Source organism: Aethalodelphis obliquidens, unplaced genomic scaffold (genome assembly GCF_003676395.1).
Source record: "Aethalodelphis obliquidens isolate GAN/ISIS:26980383/991018 unplaced genomic scaffold, ASM367639v1 scaffold2, whole genome shotgun sequence".
Classification (NCBI taxonomy): domain Eukaryota; kingdom Metazoa; phylum Chordata; class Mammalia; order Artiodactyla; family Delphinidae; genus Aethalodelphis; species Aethalodelphis obliquidens.
The window spans coordinates 71,678,294-71,704,963 of NW_020837946.1; the positions used below are offsets into that span (position 1 = coordinate 71,678,294).

The 26,670-nt window shown below is 38.0% G+C and overlaps 1 protein-coding gene across 12 annotated transcripts in view; it reads left to right on the plus strand.

Moving 5' to 3' along the window:
- Positions 1 to 965: 965 nt before the first annotated feature.
- The window catches only part of WDSUB1 (WD repeat, sterile alpha motif and U-box domain containing 1), an 83,643-nt gene continuing 57,938 nt past the window's right edge, over positions 966 to 26,670 (plus strand). For 5 of the 12 annotated variants that reach the window (XR_003437995.1, XR_003437996.1, XM_027130662.1 and 2 more), the window contains exons 1-5: positions 970 to 1,102; positions 3,318 to 3,773; positions 5,618 to 5,802; positions 9,770 to 9,862; positions 14,615 to 14,708. Coding sequence is in view for 10 of the 12 variants with exons in the window: in XM_027130662.1 (XP_026986463.1) it covers positions 3,376 to 3,773; positions 5,618 to 5,802; positions 9,770 to 9,862; positions 14,615 to 14,708 (770 nt within the window). In the remaining 2 variants the exon portion in view is untranslated. Of the gene's footprint in view, positions 1,150 to 1,535; positions 1,715 to 3,317; positions 3,774 to 5,191; positions 5,213 to 5,617; positions 5,803 to 9,769; positions 9,863 to 14,614; positions 14,709 to 26,670 lie in introns of those variants that run through there. The other 7 variants (XM_027130698.1, XM_027130679.1, XM_027130671.1 and 4 more) reach the window with 7 other exon arrangements.

A 26,670-nucleotide genomic window follows, 5' to 3' on the forward strand; every position in this document is an offset into this window, starting at 1 on the left:
TCTATTATTTATACAATCAAAAGTTACTTTTAGAAAAATACTGTTTTGGCAGTACTTTGGCCTGTAATCAGGTTTCAAAGTGTCAGTCATAATGCACTCGTTAATCAATTTAAAAATCACAGGAACATCTCAAAATCATGAATTTTTATCTCCTCTTTCCCCTTTGTCTTTTTCATTACAAATCTTCAGCGAATCTCAATTTCATGTTTAAATTTGAGTATTTTAGGTTATTACTCTTCAAATATGTGACTTTGGTTTCCTCAGGTTTGTAATTTTTAAATGTTTCCTCGCTGAAGAAAACTCTTTGTACCTTTGATTTTAATCTGAACATGGTTCAATACTGTGACGTGCACTTAGTTCGTAAGTGTTAGCACGCCGAGGAACTTTTTTCTGGTCAATTTTTTAATCTCAAAAGGGACTGGCAAAACCAGTTCGTAATCAATTACACGTGGAAACCACGGTGTAAGCTCCACGTGAGCTTAGGAGGCGCTCGGAAACGCTATAAGAAATGCACATCGGGTTCAGGTGATACCAGTATATCCTTTCCAGCAGCCTGCCCTGGAAAGACAGATTTGGGTAACCTGAGCACAAAGGCGATGGCATAAGTCATGAACCACTGAGGTCAGAGCTGGCCGAAACAGAAAAGACCAATCAGGGAGGTCACAGAATAGACAGAGCAGGATAAAGAAATACAGCAGAGGAAGGAGGCTCAAAAACTTTCAGCTGTAGTAACTGGAGAGTTAAAGGGGGCATAAAATCACATTTCAGGCACTCGCTAGACCTTGAGACCTCAGCTTCAGCAACCAGAAAAAAATTTCAACTAAAGGAAATCCGGACTCATTTTTATCCTAGAGCCAGGTTTTAGTAACTTCTTCATTAGAAAGCGAAAGGGCGCGCATGCGCCGCGGCGCAGGCCGCCTCCCGGGGGGGCGGGGCTTTCCTTTCGCTTTAGGACGTCCGCCGGCGTCGGCTCCGCCTGCCTCACCTGCGCGTTACGTGCCCTGCGCCACTCGCCGGCATCTGAGCAATGATCCCCACCGTCGTGGGTCTTCGAGGTGAAAGGGGCAGTGCCCATGGGCCAGTTTAACAGCGGCGGAGGCAGGTGGGGGACCTTGACTGGGGTCAGCCCGCCGAACTTCCCCGCTCGAGGTGTCTAAACCCTCCGTTTCTCGGCGTCAGGTTCTAAGCGCGCGACAGGGACCTGCTGAGACCTTGACCAGAGCGATGCACGGTTTTGCGGCCTCGGTCTGGGAGCCGGGCGGCGCCTCCCGGCGGGGCGTGAAAGCCCCAGCTGGCTTCCATCCCTCCCCCACAACCCGAGCGCCGGTCCCCGCGCCCCGGAAGGCCCTGCTCCCCGCCGGCCGCGCTCCTGCCGCGGGTCCGCTGGGGCCTGGTTGGCTCTCACAGTTGGGCAAATCCTTGGTCCCCGCGTGGGCGCGGTGGGAGTAGGTCTCGAGCTTTATGTTGGAGGATTCTTGGCACATTTCGGGTTTGCCTTGCATTAGATGGGTATGCGTGTGTTCACACTGGCGAGTTGATTCGGGATATGACCGGAAATTGGGTGTTCGGCTTGAAGGCTGAGGTTTAAGTGGACTACCACACCAGGTAGGGGTAGACTTGAGAGCGCGTTTCAAAACAAAGAGTTCAGCTGATTGCGTCTCTGTCCTTGCGACTGGAGGGCCTCGAACTGCAAAGGGAGCCGAGCGCCACGAGGGTGAGGAAGTTTGTTTGGAAAATTACCCGTGTGCACTTGCACAGTTGGGATTTGGGAGTTCCCCAGAAAGCACCTCCTGATGGCGTTTGTTTCCAGTGCAATACCTTAGGCGGTAATCTACCAGGGTTTTTGGTGGTTGGTTGGTTGGTTGGTTTTTTAGACTTCATTGAAGTTTGTTTGAAAAAAGAGGCTGAACTTTTGGGATAAGATAAATGTTGGAAAAGGCTCGCTCCATTTATTTGGAAAGATTTCTGTAAATAATACTAGAACAAGGTATTATGAATTTTACAATTCAAAGTTACGCCTGTCCCTTCAGGGCTGATTATTGCCTCGATCTACACCATTTTTCCACTGTCAGATTTTTTTTCTTTTTTCTTTTTTAGTATTAGTAGCTTTATTTTTAGTTATCCAATCATTTTGTATTATATTCACATATAATGTTTAAAGCCTAGAACTGGATTTGGGGGAAAATGTTAATTCAGCAAATATTTATTTGACCACATTAGGTGCCGATACTGTTTTACGTTTTACATGTTGTGGATACAGAAATGAGCGAAACAGACCCGATCTTTGTTGGTTTGTGCTTACCTTCTAGTGAGGCGAGACAAGTAATAAATATGTCAGAGGGTGGTAATTGCTACACTGAGGATTAAAATAGGGTGATGTGCTAGCCTGTAGAGGGGCTACTTTAGACTGGGAAACTCTCTCTGAGGAAGGACACTGAAATTGAAATCGAAATGTAAAATTAGATCCCAAAAGCAAGGGATACGCATAAGAAAACCACTTTGTGAAGATCTTAGGTGTAATCCTTTTGACCAGGGAGGCTGGAAAGAGGGAGGGTGAGGGAAAGTGGAAGGAATTGAGGTCTGAGAAGTAGGCAAGCAAGAGACAGACCATGTAGGGTTTTGTAAGTCTTGGTGAGGAGTTTGGATTTTATTCTAAATTTGTAAATTTGTTCTTAGGTGCAGACCAGCTAAGTCCATTTTTCGCCACTCTTTCTTTTTGGTTTCCTTGATTTATTACATTGATTCTTCATCTCAAATCTTTTATATCTTTTTATTCTTTGTCGGAAAAGATGACAAACCATGACATGATAGCTTTCAACACTGCCACTTAAATTGTGAATGAAACCTTTTGGTCCTTTTTTATGAGTGAACTATATAATTCTGCATCTTAAAGGCAGAGCAATAGCCTTGGCTCCGTCCTGTGGAAGGAGCAGCAGAGTTTGTTAAGTAGTGAAAAATCTTTTTAAGCTGAGATTAGCTGATGTGGAATGAGGCAGTGTTGAGTAGCAGTTAGTTAAGGGAAAGTCTTCAAAGGTGAAATAAATACCCAAGGTTCTGGATGTTCAGTGTCAAATCAGTTTGAAGTTATTTGACTAGGTTCCTTTTCAGGAGTTACGGAATTTTATTGGTATAGCACTGGTGATTGTGATAGTCATCAGAGGTTATAGTCTTAAAATGTTTTATTTCTCTCCAAATTATTCTAACCCCCGGTATAATATATTGTCTTTTAAAAATGTGAATGTAGGAGCTTTCATCGAGCAAGTTAATTGATTTTGGCTCTTTTATATTGATTTGAGTTGCGTTTATTTGATTCCTAGGATGAAGTAACCTTTATCTGTCTAAAAATTGCGGGATATTTTACTTCAAGTAAAGAACATGGTGAAACTAATTCACACGTTAGCGGATCATGATGATGATGTCAACTGCTGTGCCTTGTCCTCTTCCCTCTTGGCCACTTGCTCCTTGGACAAAACAATTCGCCTGTACTCCCTGAGTGACTTCAGTGAATTGCCACATTCTCCATTGAAGTTTCACACCTACGCTGTCCACTGCTGCTGTTTCTCCGCTTCAGGACATATTTTGGCTTCATGTTCAACAGATGGTACCACTGTCTTATGGGATACTCAAAACGGACAGACTTTGGCAGTGTTGGAACAGCCCAGTGGTAGCCCCGTGAGGGTTTGCCGGTTTTCCCCAGACTCCACTTGTTTGGTATCAGGGGCAGCTGATGGAACTGTTGTTTTGTGGAATGCACAGTCATACAAGTTATATAGGTAGGAATATTTAAACGGCTTTCCGTTTTTAATCCTATTAACAGGTCCACAAAAAAAAGAAGAAAAAAAAAGGCAGAATATTTTGATGACGTTAAGAAGCAGATAATTTTTAGACATCACAAGGAAAAGTATTTTGACCTATCTTTGAAGGTCATAAAAACATATGATTCTTGAAGTAGATTTGCTTGGCTCTGACTGTTTTAAATTTCCAGTCTCTCTTTTGTAAAATAAGATTAATCTTGTTAGACTTTCATGGATTTTTTGGGTAAGAGTTCGGCCCAAAAAAACCCCCACAATAGTCTTTTGAATAAAATTTAGTAATTTTAGGCTTTATTTTTGTCACTCGTGGCTCAGGTGTTCTCAATAATAAAGAAATGTAGGTAAATCTCACCTACACAGCTCTTTCCTGACTAGGATTCTTGCTGACCAAGCCCAGAAGAAGGAACCTTGTGATCAGCATGGTGTTGTGTTATCATTTCTTTTTTAAAAAAATCACTTAAAAAACTCCTTTTGGATAAAAATACATCAATTAATTTACACTGGTAATGTTGTGTTGCAACTCACCAACATTAAAACCATGCACTTGTATGTATTTATAGTGTGGTGAAATATATATAACATCAAACATTTTAACCATTTTAACGTGACATTAAGTACATTAAAAACTGTAAACTTTCAAATGTTACCAATTAAAATAGCTTAATATACCTTCCTTTCTCCCTACCCCCCAGCATCACTCAGAGCACAAATGGTAGCTGGTAAACAACTGTTACTCATTTAGATTTGGGTCTTTGGATTGAAGAAAGTGATGTGATTTAAGTGGTGTTAATAAACAGTTTAAAGAGAAAGCACAAGAAGAATGAAATGCCTTTAAGTTATTTTGTGTGAATGAAATACAGCTGTCAGCTAACGAATCTTTTTCACTTATTGGGTGATAAATTCTGCCTCCCTAGCATTATTTCTCTAATGTATGTAATTAATGATATAAAAATGGTACACTGCAGTAGATTTAAGCACTGGCTAGGACACTGCACTAATTGTTGGGTTTTTACCAGTTTTTCCTAATTGAGAAAATAATTAATATTGTTAGGCCAGTGCTTCCTAATCTTCCCTAGATAATTTTAACTTGTTCACAGCATTTTCTTTACATAAAGAATTGGTATTTGAAGATGGGATGAAAGTTCCTGGGTGATTTTGCTGTTTGTTGTTTCTAGGTGATTTTTTATTTTTTGTTTATTTTTTGCGGTACGCGGGCCTCTCACTGTTGCAGCCTCTGCCGTTGCGGAGCACTGGCTCCGGACGCGCAGGCCCAGCGGCCGTGGCTCACAGGCCCAGCCGCTCCGCGGCACGTGGGATCTTCCCGGACCGGGGCACGAACCCGTGTCCCCTGCATCGGCAGGCGGACTCTCAACCACTGCGCCACCAGGGAAGCCCTCTAGGTGATTTTAATACAAAAGTTGAAAGTACTTTTGACCCCAGTAACACGTTTTTCAATCAAAAAGTTATATCTTTAAAAAAAAAAAAGTGACTGTAGTTGATATTGTTGGTGGTTATTGCTTTTTTTGTTAAGCTTTGTAGATTTTAACATGTTCCTACTGACTTGCCATATGGAAAAGTATGAAGATGTTGTCGACTTGTTTGGTTAAGATAATGTTTAGATCCTCTTACTTTTAGCAAGCACATAAATGATATTTTATTTCTCTAGGCATCTACTGCCTTTTATCTCTAGTTCTGTGATAGCCATTTATCCTCTTTTTAGTATGTCAAGCTGCTGTTAGAGATTGTAATGTAAAGTAAAAGATTCTCTGAAATGAAAATTCCCTTTTCTTTTGCTTTTATTTCAGATGTGCTAGTGGTAAGGATGGCTCCTTGGTGGCCTGTGCATTTTCTCCTAATGGAAACTTCTTTGTCACTGGCTCCTCGTGTGGAGATTTAACAGTGTGGGATGATAAAATGAGGTGTCTGCATAGTGAAAAAGCACATGATCTTGGAATTACCTGCTGTGATTTTTCTTCACAGCCAGTTTCTGGTTAGTTATTTTACTCTTGTAAGCACTAGTAATTCCCATTTGCAATTTGTATGTGACTTTTCATTCTTTTACTTATTTTCACTTCATCATTAGTAAAACAACAAGCCCTTTTAATTCATTCCTTTCAAGGAATCATCCTTCTTCTTTATCTTTTTTGATCAAAATGAAATCACAAATATTTTTTAGGGAAAATCAGGATCTTTGGGAAAATATGTGGGGGCTGACTCAACTTGGTGCAGCAGATCTGGATTCCTTGAGTCCGGTAATGTAGAGGCCTTAACCCTGTTGGTTTTACTGTGATTTTTGAAATATTGTCTATTGATATTCAAATAGAAATGTGAAGTGTAAAAATTGGAAACAGGTTTCATTTTCCGTTTACTAATTTAATCTTTCAAAACATAAATTTATAAAGCATTTGACAATACAGTTAGTTTTCAGAAAAAGAAGAAACAAAAACTCCTGAATATAGACTCTTGGTTTTAAATAAATACAGTGAATTGGGAAGTTGTCTTCTTTTAATTTCATCTTCTGTGTTAGGATGAAGCTCTGCTTTTGGCTGCTCCAGTCTTATTGCCAGACCAGTGCTGGCCCATAGCAATATAATGTGAGCTACATATGCAAATTAAAAATTTTCTAGTAGTAGGTGAAATTAATTTTAACATATTTTACCCTATATATCTAAAATATTATTTCAATAATTGATAGTAAAATATCAGTAAGATGTTTTACTATATTTTGGTATGAAGTCTTCGAAATCTAGTGTGCGTATTATGTCACATCTCAATTTGTAGTAGTCACACTTCAACTGTTCAGTAGCCATGTGTGGCGAGTTACTACCTTATTGGACAGCTCAGGTCCAGTAGCAGGATGGCTTTGGCACTCCCCTATTTCAAAACCATCAATGGCATATTAAAATATGATTAAGGTAAGATAAAATACCAAATCCCAAACACAAAGCCTGTAAGTACCTTCATATTCTGTTTCCCTGCCTCATCCCAAATCACACTTGGCTTCATGCATTCTCTTGCCACACTGGCCTCCTTTCATTCCTTGAATGTCTCTTAAGATTTTTCCAAGGGTTTTTACATGTAGACCCTTCACCTGGTTCACTATTAGTCATCCTTTAGCTTTCAGGTAAAAAAAAAAAAAAAAAAAAAATCACTTCAGGTGAGTTTCCCCTTCTCTTACCTCCTGCACACAGTCTAAAGTATTTTGATACAGTCTTTATTTGCACGCTTTATTTTTCTTTTAAAATAGGACTTAGTGAAGTATCACAGGCTTTAATTATATAGTTATTTATATGGATTGCGTTTAATGGTGTTTTTCCTGTTAGATTGTAAGCTCCATAGGGCAGGGCCTGGGTCTGTTTTATTTACAGTGCTTGGAATATAATAGGCCTTGAAATGCAGACTGATGAATAAGATTGATTTGCTGAAATTTCTTGTTTTTGTTTTCTTAGCCTTTTAGTATCATATAGCAGATTAACAGATTTTCTTTTCATGAACCCATTTTTATATTAAACTCCCTACCTAATTTACTTATGATAATTTATTCTTTTAATATATTGTTTTATGCTGTTTTATTCTAAGAAGACCAGCTTGTAACAGACAAGAACCATTTCTTCCATTCTGTGAGACCTTCTCCAAAATCTTACAGGCACTCAGTGAATCTTTAATGAGTTATATAAACATAGGGAGATTTAGGTTTCCTTTTTGATTCTAAGTTACCTGAAAAAAAGATTTTCAATTAAAATACCATTTTTATAGTGATATTAGAGTAAAACTAAGGACATCCTTGTTCTATCTTTAGAGGGGTTGCAGCTCATGGGTCCTGGAAAGGTTCACTAAACTAGGCAGAAAATTTGGTGAGATTCTAAAATAAGTTTAATACTCACATCCCTACCTTGCCTGTAGAGTATATTTCTCAATATACTTCTAATATGTCCCTTCTGTACTTTCTTTAGTTCAATTTCTGTTAAAATACATATTAACCTTATGTGTAAATTCCCTGAAACAGATCAATATATGCTTTAAAGCATATAAACCAATAAATGATTATTATAGGAATTTGTGGTAACTATGTATTTTCTTAAAAGATAAAGTATGTAATTTTTAACTTGTTATTGTTTAATTTGGTATTTGTTAATATCTGTAAATACTTATGACATATTGAATCTTCTGTCTTTGTGACATTTTGCTCAAATAAGGAAAAATAATACTGTTTGTGCTGGAGGATGAATGTTCAATTCTCTCCAGTTTTTAAGTGAAAAGACAGTTTGGATTAGATTATTATTACAATTTAAATATTTTTCCTGAAGAAAAGTTTATTTTTAAATATTATATTTGGATCTCAAGGATAGGCATATTTTAAGCTTTATAATTTTACATTGTCCTAGATGAATTCTTACTACTGAAAGAAACTTCTGAATTAACTTAAGGATCTTATTCAGTCTAGAAACAATAGGAAAAAAAGTTCTCTTAACTGAGTCTAGTACTTAAATATTTTACTCTCAGCCATTTTTGGGTAAACTGTTTTGCCTTAAAAAGATTTAATGATTATTAGGAATTGCTTACATCCATCAAGATCTCTGAGAAAGGATGCTGTTTGGCTGAACCTGTGCTACAAAAACAAAAATGCTGTTGAAATGTGGAAGTCCCATGCAGTTAGAAAAACTTTCAGTGAAAAAGAAATTTTAATTTGTTTTATGTTAATAAAGTATATGTGCTTTCAACAAAACAGAGGGAGTCCATAGGAAGCATTTATTTTACATACCCAGGTGTATAAATTAAATACCATATACTAAATATTTACAAAACAGGAGTGCAATCTTTTTTTTTTTTTAATTTATTTATTTTGGCCGCGTTGGGCCTTTGTTGCTGCACACAAGCTTTCTCTAGTTGCGGTGAGCGGGGGCTACTCTTTGTTGCAGTGCACGGGCTTCTCACTGTGTTAGCTTCTCTTGTTGCTGAGCACGGGCTCTAGGCACGCAGGCTTCAGTAGTTGTGGCATGCAGGCTCAGTAGTTGTGGCTCACGGGCTTAGTTGCTCCGCGGCATATGGGATTTTCCTGGACCAGGGCTCGAACCCGTGTCCCCTGCATTAGCAGGCGGATTCCTAACCACTGTGCCACCAGGGAAGTCCAGGAGTGCAGTCTTAAGATGGGTAGTAGGTTTCTTAATTGTGTCTTACTGCATATGAGTGCTGAAATTTCCTTTGACCTGTGATATTAGGTGGAATTCATATAAAATTGAGTTGGTGATACCAATATTTACATTACCCACAATATTTAGGAACTTATCTAGTGGGTAGATAATGATACACTGAAAGTATCTAAGTAAGCATAACTAGCGGTTTTTTTGTAACACCAAATTTAACTGATTACTTTCCCTGATTTGTGTAATATTTTCCACCAAATCTATTGGACTGAATTGATGTTGTTTTGGATTTATGTAATTCTAGTCTTTGTCTTGATTAAATCAAATGGGGAAACAGTCTCATTCCATGTGAATTAAGACTAAGTTTTTAAGTGAACATATCCTAAAAAAGTTAAGTTGGGAGCAATTAAGCATTTAACACTCATCTCATAACTGACTTTTCTTCCTAATTTTTTCCATCAATGCTAACCTCATAGACTCTAAAATTGGGTTGGAGGGTGCCCTAGGCTTCGTGGCTCAATATTGGCCCTTGCAACATTGAATTATATTCTTAGTGGAAGGGAAATAAAAAGGTATTTTGTTGTCGCAACTTCAGGGGCTAAAGTCATAATCCTTTGAAGTACCTTGCTTAAAAGAAATTCTTTAACTGACATTTTGTTATATGGTATAAATTAATTAATATAATTAATATTGCCTGTGAATGTGGGTTAAATGAATAGAATTAACAGATCTGAGTTAAGAAATTGAAAATTTTTTGGTTTAAATGTTTTAACAATTCTTGTGTATTTATTTGTAACAAATTTATATTTTTAGGTGGAGAACAAGGTCTTCAATTCTTTCGACTGGCATCATGTGGTCAGGATTGCCAGATCAAAATTTGGGTTATTTCCTTTACCCATACCTTAGGTATGTATTCAACTAGTAGTTCTCTAAAATGATTTTTTGTGATTCAGGTAAAATTTATATTTTACTTAATCTTTTTCACTAAAGAACTCTGGATATCTAAAAGTGATTATAAAAATATATTTTAAGAACTTTTAGTCAAAGTAATACATATACATGATTTAGAAATTATATGCACACTACTGATTATGACCTCACCACTACCACTACACACATTCCTGCTCACACATTCCTCCTTTTTCTGTTTTCAATTTTTTTGATGGTTTTCAATGTTTCTCTAAATCCTGTTTACACCACCACATTTTATTTTTTATTTATTTATTTTTTAACATCTTTATTGAGGTATCATTGCTTTACATTGTTGTGTTAGTTGCTGCTGTATAACAAAGTGAATCAGCTATATGTATACATATATCCCCATAACCCCTCCCTCTTGCATCTCCCTCCCACCTTTCCTATCCCACCCCTCTATGTGGTCACAAAACACCGAGCTGATCTCCCTGTGCTATGCAACTGCTTCCCACTAGCTATCTGTTTTACATTTGGTAGTGTATATATGTCAATGCCACTCTCTCGCTTCATCTCAGGTTGCCCTCCCCCCTCCCCGTGTCCTCAAGTCCATTTTCTATGTCTGTGTCTTTATTCCTGTCCTGCCCCTAGGTTCTTCAGAACCATTTTTTTGTTTTTTTTAGATTCCATATATATGCGTTAGCATACGGTATTTGTTTTTCTCTTTCTGACTTACTTCACTCTGTATGACAGACTCTAGGTCCATCCACCTCACTACAAATAACTCAATTTCGTTTCTTTATGGGTGAGTAATATTCCATTATATACATGTGCCACATCTTCTTTACCCATTCATCTGTCGATGGACACTTAGGTTGCTTCCATGTCCTGCCTATTGTAAATAGCGCTGCAGTGAACATTGTGGTACATGACTCTTTTTGAATTATGGTTTTCTCAGGGTATGTACCCAGTAGTGGGATTTCTGGGTCGCATGGTAGTTCTATTTTTAGTTTTTTAAGGAACCTTCCTACTGTTCTCCATAGTGGCTGTACCAATTTACATTCCCTCCAGCAGTGCAAGAGGGTTCCCTTTTCTCCACACCCTCTTTAGCATTTATTGTTTGTAGATTTTTTGATGATGGCCATTCTGACCGGTGTGAGGTGATACCTCATTGTAGTTTTGATTTGCATTTCTCTAATGATTAGTGATGTTGAGCATCCTTTCATGTATTTGTTGGCAATCTGTATATCTTCTTGGGAGAAATGTACCACCACATTTTAACTTTGTTCATTGTAGTTATTGTTTTTTGAGCATGTGTGGGTCTTTCCCCCATGCATTGTACTATTCTTTCAGGTGACTCGTCAGTCAGGAAACTTATGTCTTTCATTTTTGGTATACAGTATTCATTTATTCTAATTCTTCTCTACTTCTCTTTTTATAACTCCCATTAGTTGAGTGTTGGACCTCCTGACTTGATTCCCTGTGTCTATTTTTCCCCCACATTTATCTCTTTATCATTTTTTCTATCTTAGGAAAAAATTCCTTAGCTCTGTCTTTTAACCTTTTTTGAATTTTTTAATCCCATCAATAATATTTTCAATTTCCAAATGCTTACCTTTTTTGTTTCTTTCTCCTAGTGTCCTCCATTTAATGCAAGATCCTCTCTAAACTCTCAGGATACCAATTAGAGGCTTTTTGTTTTGGCTTTAAGTTCCCTTCTGTTTCCTAATGAACTTTGTTTGCTCTTGGGCCCTTTTTTGTTTACCCTGATCTTTCTCTTTCATATGATTACCTTCTTCAAATGCCTGATGATCCTTAGTATTCCATTTACTTTCAAGAATTAAACAACAAGAAGAAGTTTAAAAGCTCTGTGCACATGGTGGTTGTTTGTATTTGCTGGCTTCTCTTTAGGATAAGAAGGGGGACTATTGGCCCTTATTGCGGAAGGGTTGGAGATTTAGAGAATGTGGGTGTCTGTGTTGCCCTAGAGCTGCCATCGAGCCCCCCAGGCAGTCATTGTTTTCCTTCATCCTGGGGAGAAGCATCTAGCTTTCATGCAGCATACTATGGGTGGGGTCAGGGAGGGATGGGAGGTAGATATTGTTTTATAAACAGACTTAAAGTTAATTTTTCTGTTTTCAGGTCTGTATCTCTGACTTTCTTTTTCCTTGGCTTTTAATAGTTGTCTTTTGGTGTTTTCTGTTAATAGTCCTAAGTCTTTTGGGGTTTTCTAGGGAAGATTAGCTTACTTCTTTGCTGTAGCCCCCTCATTTTACACCCCAAGCTGTTCTCTATATATAATCTCGTCAATTAATTTGCATCTGCCTTTCCAAAATTGGTTTCAGTTTCTCATTTCCTGATGCCCCCCTTCCCCTTCTCTTCATTGATGTGAATTTATATCTTTATTAATTCCTTCATTATCATTTTAATGGGAACTCTGAAATTATATGGTCAGTTGGCCATCTTGCTTCAGATGCCCAAAAATATTCTTATTTTATTATTTGTTACCTAACAAGCTTTAGCTAAATCATGAGTTATATTTCATTGTTTATAAAATTATTGCCAGAGATAAACAAAGCTGAACACTAGTTAAAGCGGTAAGGAAGGATTTTAATATACTATTGCAATAGATTTTAATCAGTAATATACTATTGCAAGCGTCCAGCATGAACTGAGCTTAACTTCAGTTTATACAGAGGTGACTGTGTATTTTAAAGGGAGAATGAGGGAATAAAGCAGGGGTAAATGGGGGCTCCGTAGCATCCAGGAAGTGAAAAAATTACAAAAAGCAAGAAGTGAGGAATTTGTCCATGTGAAACGCATGTGAGTTTGTAACTGGCACTTATGGAAGCTAGGCTCCTCCCCTCTCACAGAGCCGGGGAGACAGGAGCTCTATCTCCAGGTGTTGGCTGGAATAAACGTAAATTCTTTTGGCAGCCCTGAGTTTTCCCAGGCAGGCACTTTATAAGGGGGGTAGGGTCATCCTAGGGATGCAACCTTGAACTCTTAGAAACTGTGTTAAAGTCTTTGTAGGCCAAGGTCAAGGCCTAGTCCAGGAGGCATCTCAGAAGAGCCTGGGTAGAGTTCGGTCAGGGAGAGAATCTGTCATTATGCTAGTGTATAGAGAAGGGTCTGCTATTACGAAGTAATAAATACATTTCTTTTTGTGGAAATTTACTTTATTGTCTGTTAGGTTACATTCAGTAATTTTTTAATGTATTCGGTGACACGCTGGTAAAGATAAGAGTTCTATTACTTCTCTGGTCTATCCTACCTCTTCCTTCTGTTATCAAGGTGAAATTCTTATAAGAAACCATAAATATAGTCATGTACGTGGATGTTCTAAATACAACATATCTTTAATAATTCGAAAGCAAAGCTTTTCATACGTTGTCTGGAAAATGTGTTTTTACACTGGCTCTTTAAAAAACATATATAACAGTATATAAACATGTGCAGTTAAAGCCTTTCAATAAAGCGTTTAGCATTATTTGCACCTTTTGGCGGGCCTCTGACTGCTGTGGCCTCTCCCGCTGCGGAGCACAGGCTCCGGATGCGCAGGCTCAGTGGCCATGGCTCACGGGTCCAGCCGCTCCGCAGCATGTGGGATCTTCCCGGACCGGGGCACGAAACCGTGTCCCCTGCATCAGCAGGCGGACCCCCAACCACTGCGCCACCAGGGAAGCCCCTGCACCTAATTTTAATGCTTATTTGTAGAGAGGAATAGATAGACAAATGGATCTTATACTTGAGAATGTAATAGATTCTTAGGATCCTGTTGCAGGTTTATTAAATCTTCATTTAGTTTGCAACTTAACATTTTTGCTTTGTTTGATTGATTGTGCCTACTTATTGATCTGTATATGCCTAAGTATTGATCAGTGCCTTGAATGCCTATATCTGCTGTCCCATATAAAAACATATTTTTTTCTATTTTGGATAGAAATAAAATACTTAATAATAAAGGGAAATAAATATTTATTTTTTATTTGTTGAAACTTTTACCTGCTCTAATGACCTTTTTGTTTAGTTAAATGCTTTCTATCTTAAGAGCCATTAACACTTCGAAAAAGTTCTTATTAGGTGCGAGAAAATTACAGATTTCACTTATTTCCTTGTCTTGCCAGGCCAACTTCTTAGTGATTGTTTTCATATGTTGTCACTAAAATACATTGAATTCCCTCAGCTTACCTTTAAAAGAGTTATGATATTCCTTTTCAGTAATTATAGAAAGCATAAAAAGAATTTTAGTGTTACCATACTTGTAGGAGTTTTATAGGATATATTGGAATTATAAGATGTTACATTACTATTATTTTTAATTTATGGAATCAGAAAATATTTTCTTAGTATCAGATATTTAAAACTACAGGTATTTGATTCTTTTAGGCGTTTGGGCAGTTGGTGTGTGGTGTGTGTGTATTTTTTAAGATACCAAGATTGAAGTATAGTTTAAAATTTCAATTAGTTGAAAATTTTATATATTTAATAGTTTAGAATTTTTTAATTTAAAAATAATTTGATGATTATAACCCCCCATCTAGTCTTTGCTAACCCCACCATTTTCCTTACCCATTGCTGAACTTTTGAAACCACTTACTCGAGTTGCATGACAATTTTTTTTTCATTTTTGTGTCTTTTAGGCACTCAAAGATTTTATTGAACAAATAAATGAAATAGTTTTTACTTAAAAATAAATTCTAAGCACAGTCAGCTGGCTAATTTTTCTCACCTTGTTGTTTGCAGGTTTTGAATTAAAATATAAAAGTATACTGAGTGGGCACTGTGCTCCTGTGCTGACTTGTGCTTTTTCTCACGATGGGCAGATGTTAGTTTCAGGGTAAGTTACTTAGTTTAATTTCCTTAAACCATTTTGGTATGAAATAGAGTAGACTTACAGAAAAGTACATAAAACATAAGAGACTAGGTTGATAAATCATTGTGATGCAAACTTGTAACCGCTGCTCAGGTCAGGAAATAGACCATTGCTGGTTTTCCTCTAGAAGTCCTCCCCTTCCAAGTGCCCCTTTCTGGTGACAGTACCTCAGGTCATATGCAACATTGCTTTTTCCTTTTAAATGGATTTAAAAGAAATCATACATTATGAATTATTTTGTGTCTGGCTTCCTTTACTCAACATTACGTTTGTTTTCCTAGTGGTTGAACAAATCTGATGTATATAATATGTGATAGGAATCCAGTTTCATTTCTTTCCACATGGATATCCAGTTGTCTCAGTACTGTAAGGTGAAAAGATAATCTTTTCTTCACCATTTTCATCTGCCACCTTGTCAGAAATCACTGATCCTTTATGTGTGGGTCTTTTCTCAGCCTGTTACTCTGTTCTGTTTTTCTGTTTATCCTTGCTCTGATATCTTTCTGAGCCTTTATAATTTGGCTGTTCCTGGCTTTTGACACTTCCATGTAAATTTTAGAGTTAGCTTGTCAGATTGTCTCCAGTTCCTCCCTCTACCCACACAAACCTGTTTAGATTTTGACTGGGATTGTACTGAGTCTGATAAATTTGGGGAGAATTGACATCTTTATGATGTTGAGTCTCCAACCCATGAATATGGTTTATGTTTCCATTTATTTGTCTTTTGATTTCTCTCAATATAATGTCTCTCAATAGAATACAGTTTATTTGTCATCCTTGTGGAGGTCCTCCTCATCTTTTATTAGATTTATTCTAGGCACTTAATTTTTTTGTTGCTATTATAAAAGATGTGGCTAATATAGGGAAATATATATGGAAAGACTGGATTTATCTGTTAAGATTCTAATTTTGGATTTTTTATGTATAAAATCATATCATATGTTAATTATGGCTTTTGTCTCTTCCTTTCTAATCCTTATACCTTTGGTATCTCCTGTGCTTTACTGAACTGGCTAACTGGCTACCAGGATAATGGAAATAGTGAAAATAGCCAACCTTGTCTGACCTAACTGCAAAGGGAACGCTTTCATTATTAAGTGTGATCACTGTAGATTTTGGGAGATAAGCTTTATTAACTCTTCTGTTCCTTCTATATAGTTTGTAAGAATTTTTTTTCATGAATAGGTGTTATAGTTTATCAAATGATTTTTCATGCATCTTTTGAAATGAGCATACGCTTTTTCTTTTTTATTCTATAAGTGTCATAAATTATACTGATTTTTATAAATCTGCTTTACACATGTTAACTGATCTTTTGTTGGAATAAATACAACTTAGGCCATATTATTTTTGTGTATTGCTACAGAGAAGTCAGTTTTATTCTGACTGTTGCTTTTTTTGGATATAATTTATTTTTTTTCACTGGCTTCTCACACATTTTGAGTTTTCTGCACATTTACTTTGATGTATCTAGTATTGGGTTTCTTTTTATTTAGTTTGCTTGGAATTTACTGAACTTCTTAAAGATGTAGGATGATATTTCATCAGTTTGGGGGGAAATTCTCATTTATTATCTCTTCCAATATTGCCTCTGTCCTTTTCTTTCTCTAATTCGGGGATTCCAATTAAATGCACATAATACCTTCTTACTGTAAACTTTATGACTTATTCTCTCTTTTGTATTTTATTTTGAAATTTTGAATTTTATTTATTTTCTTATACAGCAGGTTCTTATTATCTATTTTATACATATTAGTGTATACATGTCAATCCCAATCTCCCAATTCATCCCACCACCACCCGCCCTCTACCACTTTCCCCCCTTGGTGTTCATACATTTGTTGTCTACATCTGTGTCTCAATTTCTGCCCTGCAAACCAGTTCATCTGTACCATTTTTCTAGGTTCCACATATATGCGTTAATATACTATATTTGTTTTTCTCTTTCTGACTTACTTCACCCTGTATGACTGTCTCTAGAGCCATCCACATCTCTACAAATAACCCAGTTTCATTCCTTTTTATGGCCGAGTAATATTCCATTGTATATATGTACCACATTTTCTTTAATTCGTCTGTTGATGGGCATTTAAGTTGCTTCCATGACCTGGCTATTGTAAATAGTGCTGCAGTGAACATTGGGGTACATGTGTCTTTTTGAATTATGGTTTTCTCTGGGTATATGCCCAGTAGTGGGATTGCTGGGTCATATAGTAGTTCTATTTTTAGTTTTTTAAGGAACCTCCATACTCTTCTCCGCAGTGGCTGTATCAATTTACATTCCCACCAACAGTGCAAGAGGGTTCCCTTTTCTCCACACCCTCTTAAGCATTCGGTGTTCGTAGATTTTCTGATGATGCCCATTCTAAATGGTGTGAGGTGATAATCTCATTGTAGTTTTGATTTGCATTTCTCTAATAATTAGTGATTCTTTTTGTTTTTTAATTGGAGTATAATTGCTTTACAATATTCTGTTAGTTTCTGCTATACAGTGAAGTGAGTCAGCTATATGTATACATATATCTCTTCCCTCTTGGACCTCCCCCTCCCCACCCCCTATCCCATCCACCTAGGTCATCACAAAGCACCACGCTGAGCTCCCTGTGCTATACAGCAGGTTCCCACTAGCTATCTGTTAAACACCTGGTAGTGTATTTATGTCAAACCTAATCTCCCAGTTCATCCAACCCTCCTGTTCCCCCTCTGTGTCCACACGTCCGTTCTCTGTACCTACGACTCTATTGCTGCCCTACAAATAGGTTCATCTGTACCATTTTTCTAGATTCCACATATATGCATTAATATACGATATTTGTTTTTCTCTTTCTGGCTTACTTCACTCTGTATGACAGTCTCTAGATCCATCCACATCTCTACAAATGACCAATTTTGTTCCTTTTTATGGCTGAATAATATTCCATTGTATACATGTACCACATCTTCTTTACCCATTCATCTGTCTTTGGACATTTAGGTTGTTTTTGTGTCCTGGCTGTTGTAAATAGTGCTGCAGTGAACATTGGGGTACATGTGTCCTTTTGAACTATGGTTTTCTCAGGGTATATGCCCAGTAGTGGGATTGCTGGGTCATATGGTAGTTCTGTTTTTAGTTTTTTAAGGAACCTCCATACTGTTCTCCACAGTGGCTGTATCAATTTACATTCCCCTGCAACAGTGCAAGAGAGGTTCCCTTTTCTCCACACCCTCTTTAGCATTTCTTGTTCATAGACTTTTTGATGATGGCCATTCTGACTGGTGTAAGGTGATACCTCATTGTAGTTTTGATTTGCATTTCTCTAATAATTAGTGATGTTGAGCAGATTTTCATGTGCTTCTTGGCCATCTGTATGTCTTCTTTGGAGAAATGTCTATTTAGGTCTTCTGCCCATTTTTGGATTGGGTTGTTTGTTTTTTTGATATTGAGCTGCATGAGCTGTTATATATTTTGCAGATTAATCCTTTGTCCATTGATTAATTTACAAATATTTTCTCCCATTCTGAGGGTTGTCTTTTCATCTCGTTTGTCGTTTCCTTTGCAGAGGCTTTTAAGTTTCATTAGGTCCCATTCATTTATTTTTGGTTTTATTTCCATTACTCTAGGAGGTGGGTCAAAAAAGATCTTGCTGTGATTTATGTCAAAGAGTGTTCTTCCTATGTTTTCCTCTAAGAGTTTTATAGTGTCCGGTCTTACTTTTAGGTCTCTAATCCATTTTGAGTTTATTTTTGTGTTTGGTGTTAGGGAGTGTTCTAATTTCATTCTTTTACATGTAGCTGTCCAGTTTTACCAGCACCACTTGTTGAAGAGACTGTTTTTTCTCCATTATTTATCCTTGCCTCCTTTGTCATAGATTAGTTGACCATATGTGCGTGGGTTTATCTCTGGGCTTTCTATCCTGTTCCATTGATCTATATTTCTGTTTTTGTGCCAGTACCATAGTCTTCATTACTGTAATTTTGTAGTATAGTCTGAAGTCAGGGAGTCTGATTCCTCCAGCTCCATTTTTTTTCCTCAAGACTGCTTTGGCTATTCGGAGTCTTTTGTGTCTCCATACAAATTTTAAGATTTTTTGTTCTAGTTCCGTAAAAAAATGCCATTGGTAATTTGATAGGGATTGCATTGCATCTGTAGATTGCTTTGTGTAGTATAGTCATTTTCACAATATTGGTTCTTCCAATCCAAGAATATGGTATATCTCTCCATCTGTTGGTAACACCTTTAATTTCTTTCATCGGTGGCTTACAGTTCTCTGCATACAGTTCTTTTTTCTCCCTTGGTTGGTTTATTCCTAGGTATTTTATTCTTTTTGTTGCAGTGGTAAATGGGAGTGTTTCCTTAATTTCTCTTTCAAATTTTTCATCATTAGTGTATAGGAATGCAAGAGATTTCTGTGCATTAATTTTGTATCCTGCAACTTTACCAAATTCATTGATTAGCTCTAGTAGTTTTCTGGTGGCATCTTTAGGACTCTATGTGTAGTATCATGTCATCTGCAATCAGTGACAGTTTTACTTCTTCTTTTCCAATTTGTATTCCTTTTATTTCTTTTTCTTCTCTGATCGCTGTGGCTAGGACTTCCAAAACTATGTTGAATAATAGTGGTGAGAGTGGACATCCTTGTCTTGTTCCTGATCTTAGAGGAAATGCTTTCAGTTTTTCACCATTGAGAATGATGTTTGCTGTGGGTTTGACATATATGGCCTTTATTATATTGAGGTAGCTTCCCTCTATGCCCACTTTCTGGAGAGTTTTTATCATAAATGGGTGTTGAATTCTGTCAAAAGCTCTTCCTGCATCTATGGAGATGATCATATGGTTTTTATTCTTCAATTTGTTAATATGGTGTATCACATTGATTGATTTGCTTATATTGAGGAATCCTTGCATTCCTGGGATAAACCCCACTTGATCATGGTGTATGATCCTTTTAATGTGCTGTTGGATTCTGTTTGCTAGTATTTTGTTGAAGTTTTTGCATCTATATTCATCAGTGATACTGGTCTGTAATTTTCTGTTTTTGTAGTATTTTTGTCTGGTTTTGGTATCAGGGTGATGGTGGCCTCTCATTCTCATGGTAGAATGAGTTTGGGAGTGTTCCCCCCTCTGCTATATTTTGGAGGAGTTTGAGAAAGATATGTGTTAGCTCGTCTCTAAATGTTTGATAGAATTCACCTGTGAAGCCATCTACTACTGGGCTTTTGTTTGTTGGAAGATTTTTAATCATAGTTTCAATTTCAGTGCTTGTGATGGGTCTGTTTATATTTTCAGTTTCTTCCTGGCTCAGTCTGGGAAGGTTGTGCTTTCCTAAGAATTTGTCCATTTCTTCCAGGTTGTCCATTTCATTGTCGCATAGTTGCTTGTAGTAATCTATCATGATCCTTGGTATTTCTGCAGTGTCTTCCCCTTTTTCATTTCTAATTCTGTTGATTTGAGTCTTCTCCCTTTTTTTCTTGATGCGTCTGGCTAATGGTTTATCAATTTTGTTTATCTTCTCAAAGAACCAGCTTCTAGTTTTATTGATCTTTGCTAGTGTTTCCTTCATTTCTTTCTGATCTGATCTTTGTGATTTCTTTCCTTTTGCTAAATTTTGGGGTTTTATTGTTCTTTCTCTAATTGCTTTAGGTGTAAGTTTAGGGTGTTTATTTGAGATTTTTCTTATTTCTTGATGTAGGATTGTATTGCTATAAACTTCCCTGTTAGAACTGCCCTTGCTGCATCCCATAGGTTTTGGGTTGTCGTGTTTTCATTGTCATTTGTTTCTAGGTATCTTTTGATTTCCTCTTTGATTTCTTTAGTGACCTCTTGGTTATTTAGTAGTGTATTGTTTAGCCTCCATGTGTTCGTAATTTTTACAGCTTTTCCCCTGTAGTTGCTATCTAGTCTCATAGAGTTGTGGTAGGAAAAGATACTTTATACAATTTCAATTTCTTAAATTTACCAAGGCTTGATTTGTGACCCAAGATATGATCTGTCCTGAGAATGTTCCATGAGCACTTGAGAAGAAAGTGTATTGTGTTGTTTTTGGATGGAATGTCCTGTAAATATCAGTTATGTCCATCTTGTTTAATGTGTCATTTAAAGCTTGTGTTTCCTTATTTATTTTCATTTTGGTTGATCTGTCCACTGGTGAAAGTGGGGTGTTAAAGTCCCCTACTATGATTGTGTTACTGTCGATATCCCCTTTTATGGCTGTTAGCATTTGCCTTATGTATTGAGGTGTTCCTCTGTTGGGTGCATAAATTTTTACGATTATTATATCTTCTTGCATTGATCTCTTGATCATCATGTATTGTCCTTCTTTGTCTCTTGCAGTAGTCTTTCTTTTAAAGTCTGTTTTGTCTGATATGGGAATTGCTACTCCAGCTTTCTTTTAATTTCCATTTCTATTTTCATGGAATATCTTTTCCATCCCCTCACTTTCAGTCTCTGTGTGTCCCTAGGTCTGAAGTGGGTCACTTGTAGACAGCATATGTACAGGTCTTGTTTTTGTATCCGTTCAGCTAATCTGTGTCTTTTGGTTGGAGCATTTAATCCATTTACATTTAAGGTAATTATCGGTATGTATGTTCTTATTACCATTTTCTTAATTGTTTTGGGTTTGTTATTGTAGGTCTTTTCCTTCTCTTGTGTTTCCTGCCTAGAGAAGTTCCTTTAGCATTTGTTGTAAAGCTGGTTTGTAGTGCTCAATTCTCATAGCTTTTGCTTGTCTGTAAAGGTTTTAATTTCCCCATCAAGTCTGAATGAGATCCTTGCTGGGCAATCTTGGTTGAAGGTTTTTCCGTTTCATCACTAAATATGTCCTGCCGCTCTGTTTTGGCTTGCAGAGTGTCTGCTGAAATATCAGCTGTTAACCTTATGGGGAGTCCCTTGTATGTTATTTGTTGCTTTTCCCTTGCTGCTTTTAATATTTTTTCTTTGTATTTAATTTTTGATAGTTTGATTAATATGTGTCTCGGTGTGTTTCTCCTTGGGTTTATCCTGTATGGGACTCTCTGTGCTTCCTGGACTTGATCGACTCTTTCCTTTCCCATGTTAGGAAAGTTTTCAAGTATAATGTCTTCAGATATTTTCTCAGACCCTTTCTTATTGTCTTCTTCTTCTGGGACCCCTGTAATTCGAATGTTGGTGCGTTTAATGTTGTCCCAGAGGTCTCTCAGACTGTCCTCAATTCTTTTCATTCCTTTTTCTTTATTCTGCTCCCTGGCAGTTATTTCCACCATTTTATCTTCCAGCTCACTTATTCGTTCTTCTGCCTCAGTTATTCTGTTATTGATTCCTTCTAGAGTATGTTTAATTTCAGTAATTGTGTTGCTCATCACTGTTTGTTTGCTCTTTAGTTCTTCTAGATCCTGTTAAATGTTTCTTGTATTTTCTCCATTCTGTTTCTGAGATTTTCGATCATCTTTACTGTCATTACTCTTAATTCTTTTTCAGGTAGATTCCCTATTTTGTCTTCATTTATTTGGTGTTGTAGGTTTTTACCTTGCTCCTTTGTCTGTAACATATTTTTTTCTAGCTTCTTTTTTATTTTTTTAAATGGATGGTGCTATATTCCTGTCTTACTGGTGCTATATTCCTGTCTTACTGGTTGTTTGACTTGACACGTCCAGCACTGGAGGTTGCAGGCAGTTGGATAGAGCTGGGTCTTGGTGCTGAGATGAGGACTTCTGGGAGGCCTCACTCCGATTGATATTCCCTGGGGTCTGAGGTTCTCTGTTAGTCCATCAGTTTGGACTCGGAACTCCCAGCACAGGAGCTTGGGCCTGACCTCCGGCCTGGGAACCAAAATCCCACAAGCTTCATGGCACGGTAAAAAAAAAAAAGGGGGGGGGGAGAAAGAAAAAAAGAAGAAAGGAGCAGTAAAATATCAAAGAATAATAAAATAAAGTTAAAAAGATGAAAAATGTATTAGGAAAAATAAAACTATAATTGAAACAACTGCAGCAAGGTAAAATAAAACCACAAAAGAAAAAAGTGTGTGGGAGAACAAGCCAAAAGGAGAGAGCAATAACAAAGTGTAAAGAATAAAGTAGAATTAGAAAAATAAAAGGTTTATTAGGAAAAATAAAAATGCAGAAGAATCAACAACGATTGAATTGTTGATTCAATTCAAATTGAATTGAATTGAATTCAATTCAAATTGATTGAAGAATCAACAACAATCCACAAGGTAAAACAGAACTCCAATCTAAAAAAGGCAAAAAGAAAAAAAAAAAAACCTTGACTATGGGGGTGGAGTTTTGGCAGTGGTGGAACTTAGGCAGGGGTGGGGTTTAGGGTGGGGTGAGACCTAGGCAGGTGGAGGTGTGACGTTTGAGCCTGGGGCGGGGCCTGGGGGGGGACAGGGTGGGGGGGTCATTCAAGTGTGGGGCGGGGCCTCTACTTAGGACCTGCCCGGAATGGGAGAGGCATCAAGACCTGAGGGGGCCCTCTGGAGTGTGGAGTTCTGGAGTTTGCAGGTAGGGCCCTGAGTGAGGGTGTGTGGGTGAGGTGTAGGCCCAGCTCGTTGGAGGGGGTCTCCGAGTGTAGAGGTGGGGCCCTGGGTGGCGGTGTAGGGGCGGGGCTTGGGTTCTGCACAGCAGGAGGGAGGCTCCGAGGGCAGAGGATTAGGCCCGGGAGCCCAGCAGGCTTCCCCGTGCCTGAGTGGACAGGGAAAGCACTGGCCCCTTTCCCTTCTGTTTGTACCGTCTCCCCCAGTGTCTTCCCCCCGTTGCTGCTGGACCCCTAACCGTGGGTGGGTCCCGCTGGGTGTAGGAACTCCTCCCCTCCCCCAGCTGCCCCTCAGGGGTCCCGGAGGTCCGGCCTTTACTTTTGCTACCCCTTCCCTCCCTCAGGACCTGCACAGCTGGAGGGAGCCTAGGTGGGCAGAGGATCAGGCCCCGGATCTCAACAGGTTCCTGGGGGTCCGAGTGGGCAGGGGAAACCTGGCCACACTCCTTTTTGATCCTCTGCCCTCCCAGTTGTTCCCTAATTTCCCCCTTCGGGCTTGGGATCCCTTCCCCTCCCCCAGCTGCCCCTCAGGGGCGCCTGTCCCGTCCCACCTCCACTTCTCCTCCCCCTTCACTCCCCCCACGCCCCACATCCTACCCGGTAGTTGGCTGTTCCTCCCGTCCCCTTAGGTGTCCGTGGCCCCCCACTGGTGCCTGGTAGGTGCCCTAGTTGTGAGGAGATGGGAACTCCGTGTCCTCCTAGTACGCCATCTTGACTCCACCCCCCTCATGGCTTTTTAGTCTTAGGATTCTTTGACACTTACCTTAAAAGTTATTGAGGACTCCAGAGAGCTTTTGCTTATAAGGGTTCCATATATTGCTATTTATAGGAAATAAAACTAAGAAGACTCTAAAATATTTTAAGTTTGTTTAAACAATAATAAACTCGTATATTAACATAACATTTTTCTTTAGGAGAAATAAAACCAGAAATAGTGAGAAACGTGGCATTGTTTTACATTTATGAAAATCTCTTCAGTATCTGGGTTAGCAGAAGATACATAGATTCTCATATCTGCTTCACACACTTCATTAGCTCTCAGGGCTATGATGGCATCACATGTCATACAGCAAAATGTGTAGGAACTTTTTCTCTACATCTTTCTCCACATCTCTCCTCGAATAAGTTTCCTCTAGCCCCTTAGCCGAATTTGTGTTTTGTTTCACCCTTACTTCTCTTGATCCAACCAGATAAAGTTATTATATGAATTAGCTGCTATTCAAACAGGAAGAGTCAATCTTTGTAATTCAAATAGAGGTTGCCTTTTTCCATAAATTCTCAGTTCTAGTAGTTATGATTCTTTGGAAGCCAGTTTAAGAATGGCTATCATTGTTAGAGTTTTAAGAGTTCAAAAATAACACCTTTTTTTCTTCTTCTTGAGTTGAAAACCAGTAAGAGAGAAATACTGGACAGATAACTACTAGAAAGCAGGACTGTAGATCTGCAGCTGACTTGTTCACCCGCTCTTGGGTGGCATGGACCACTGCAGACTTCCCCTGAAAGGGCAGATCAGAAAAAAGAAAATCCAGAAGGGGCTGAACCACATGGCCCAGCATCTTCCCCAGACTTTCCAGTCATCTGTCATTCCTTTCCTGCTAAGCAAGAGAGGGAGAAAAGAGGCCAGGGATCTTATTCCAGAAAGAACTGGAAGTAATTGTCCCCCCTCTTCTCAACAAGATGCTTGTTTATGTTTTATCTTTTATAAATGTGGACAACAGAGTTTTACTGTCATGAATTAGTAAAGGCTCAACAGCCACCCTCTCTCACTCAGTAATGACTAGCATAAGAAAGCTTAAGATCACCTTTCCAAAACTCAAATCATCATTTATTTCCCTGTACTCTCTACAACATTGTTAACAGAACTATTGAACAAGTCAGTTCTTTAGACAGAGTCCATGTTGCAGTTTGCTTATCATGGGGTTATTAGATATTACACGGCTTGAAAAAATAGATGTCTTGTGAAAACTCTAGTGAAATTTGAATAGTCATGCGATCTGTTTTGTAAGTTTTTAGGCTAAAACTGTCAGGGTGTGTGCCCATTATGAATCAAGTTTAATTATAATACATTCATGGGGGATGATGTTCTAGGAAGTGTAAAATCCAGAAACACAGGTTACTGAATTTTAATCCCAGCCCTGCCATGCACTAGCTATGCAACCTCAAACAAGTTCTAGTTCCATATCTTCTCTCGGCTTCATTTAACACTTTCCTCATAAGAGTGTTATGAAGCTTAAATAAGAAAATGCAGGCAAAGCATTTATTAGGTTTGGGGCACAATAATTGCTCAGTATAGGTTCATTTAATATTATGTATATTACAAGAATATTATTTTTATGTATTTTTGTAATCCAGAACATTAGGCAATTATATAACATATAACGTATTATTTTACTCCCTCATTTTCTGATTTCTGCTTTTTCTGGGTTAAGTTTTAGCCATTGATCTATACTGAGGGGCATTATAAAACAGCTGTTTGAAACTTACCATCTTCATTCAGGAAGAGTTGTTGGGGACTATGTTTCATAGCATCATCTCTGTAAAGACTTTGGGGAAAATAGTTCCTACAGGTCTCAGTCTAAAGAATTGATGTCCCTTTCCCATACATTGGGTTTGTGTTTCTATCTTAAATTGTATGACAGAGCATGTTTCCTTTTTTAAATTGCTATTGAAGAAGCTCGGCAACAAACCTGCAGCCCTCTGTTAACGAAGTGGACTCTATGTTGTGACATATATTTTAAATACTAATCTTAATCTTCACCTCTTTCCCCCACCTCATCTTTATATTCTCTTCCTCCCCAGTTTCTTCACATAATTTTTATCTTCTTTTTTCTACATCTTTGTAAGAGACTACACATACTTTCCGAATGAGAAGAAACATAGATATATATTTAAAATAAAAATGTGTGAGTGTAAAATAAATCTTTAAACCTTAGGAACATACTTGACCTAATGAAATAGTTGTGGGTAATTTCATTTGATTAGTTTTTTGGTCATTGTATAAAACTGGTTTGAATTAAAATGCTTTAGGTGATTTGTGACCTGGGTGGCTGTACGACGTCACTACAGTGTCACTCATCTCCCTTGAGCTTGTGATTATATGCTCTTCCATATCAAGCACATAACTGTATGTGTTGTTGCTCTTGCCTAGCAGCTGTGCAGATAAAATTGGCGTGTTTCTCTTGTATTCTTTTTTTTTTAACAAATTTATTTATTTATTTATTTTTGGCTGTATTGGGTCTTTGCTGCTGTGTGCAGGCTTTCTCTAGTTGTGGTGAGTGAGGGCTACTCTTCATTGCGGTGCGCGGGCTTCTCATTGTCATGGCTTCTCTTGTTGCAGAGCACGGGCTCTAGGTGCGCAGGCTTCAGTAGTTGTGGCACGTGGGCTCAGTAGTTGTGGCTTGCGGGCTCTAGAGCGCAGGCTCAGTAGTTGTGGCGCAT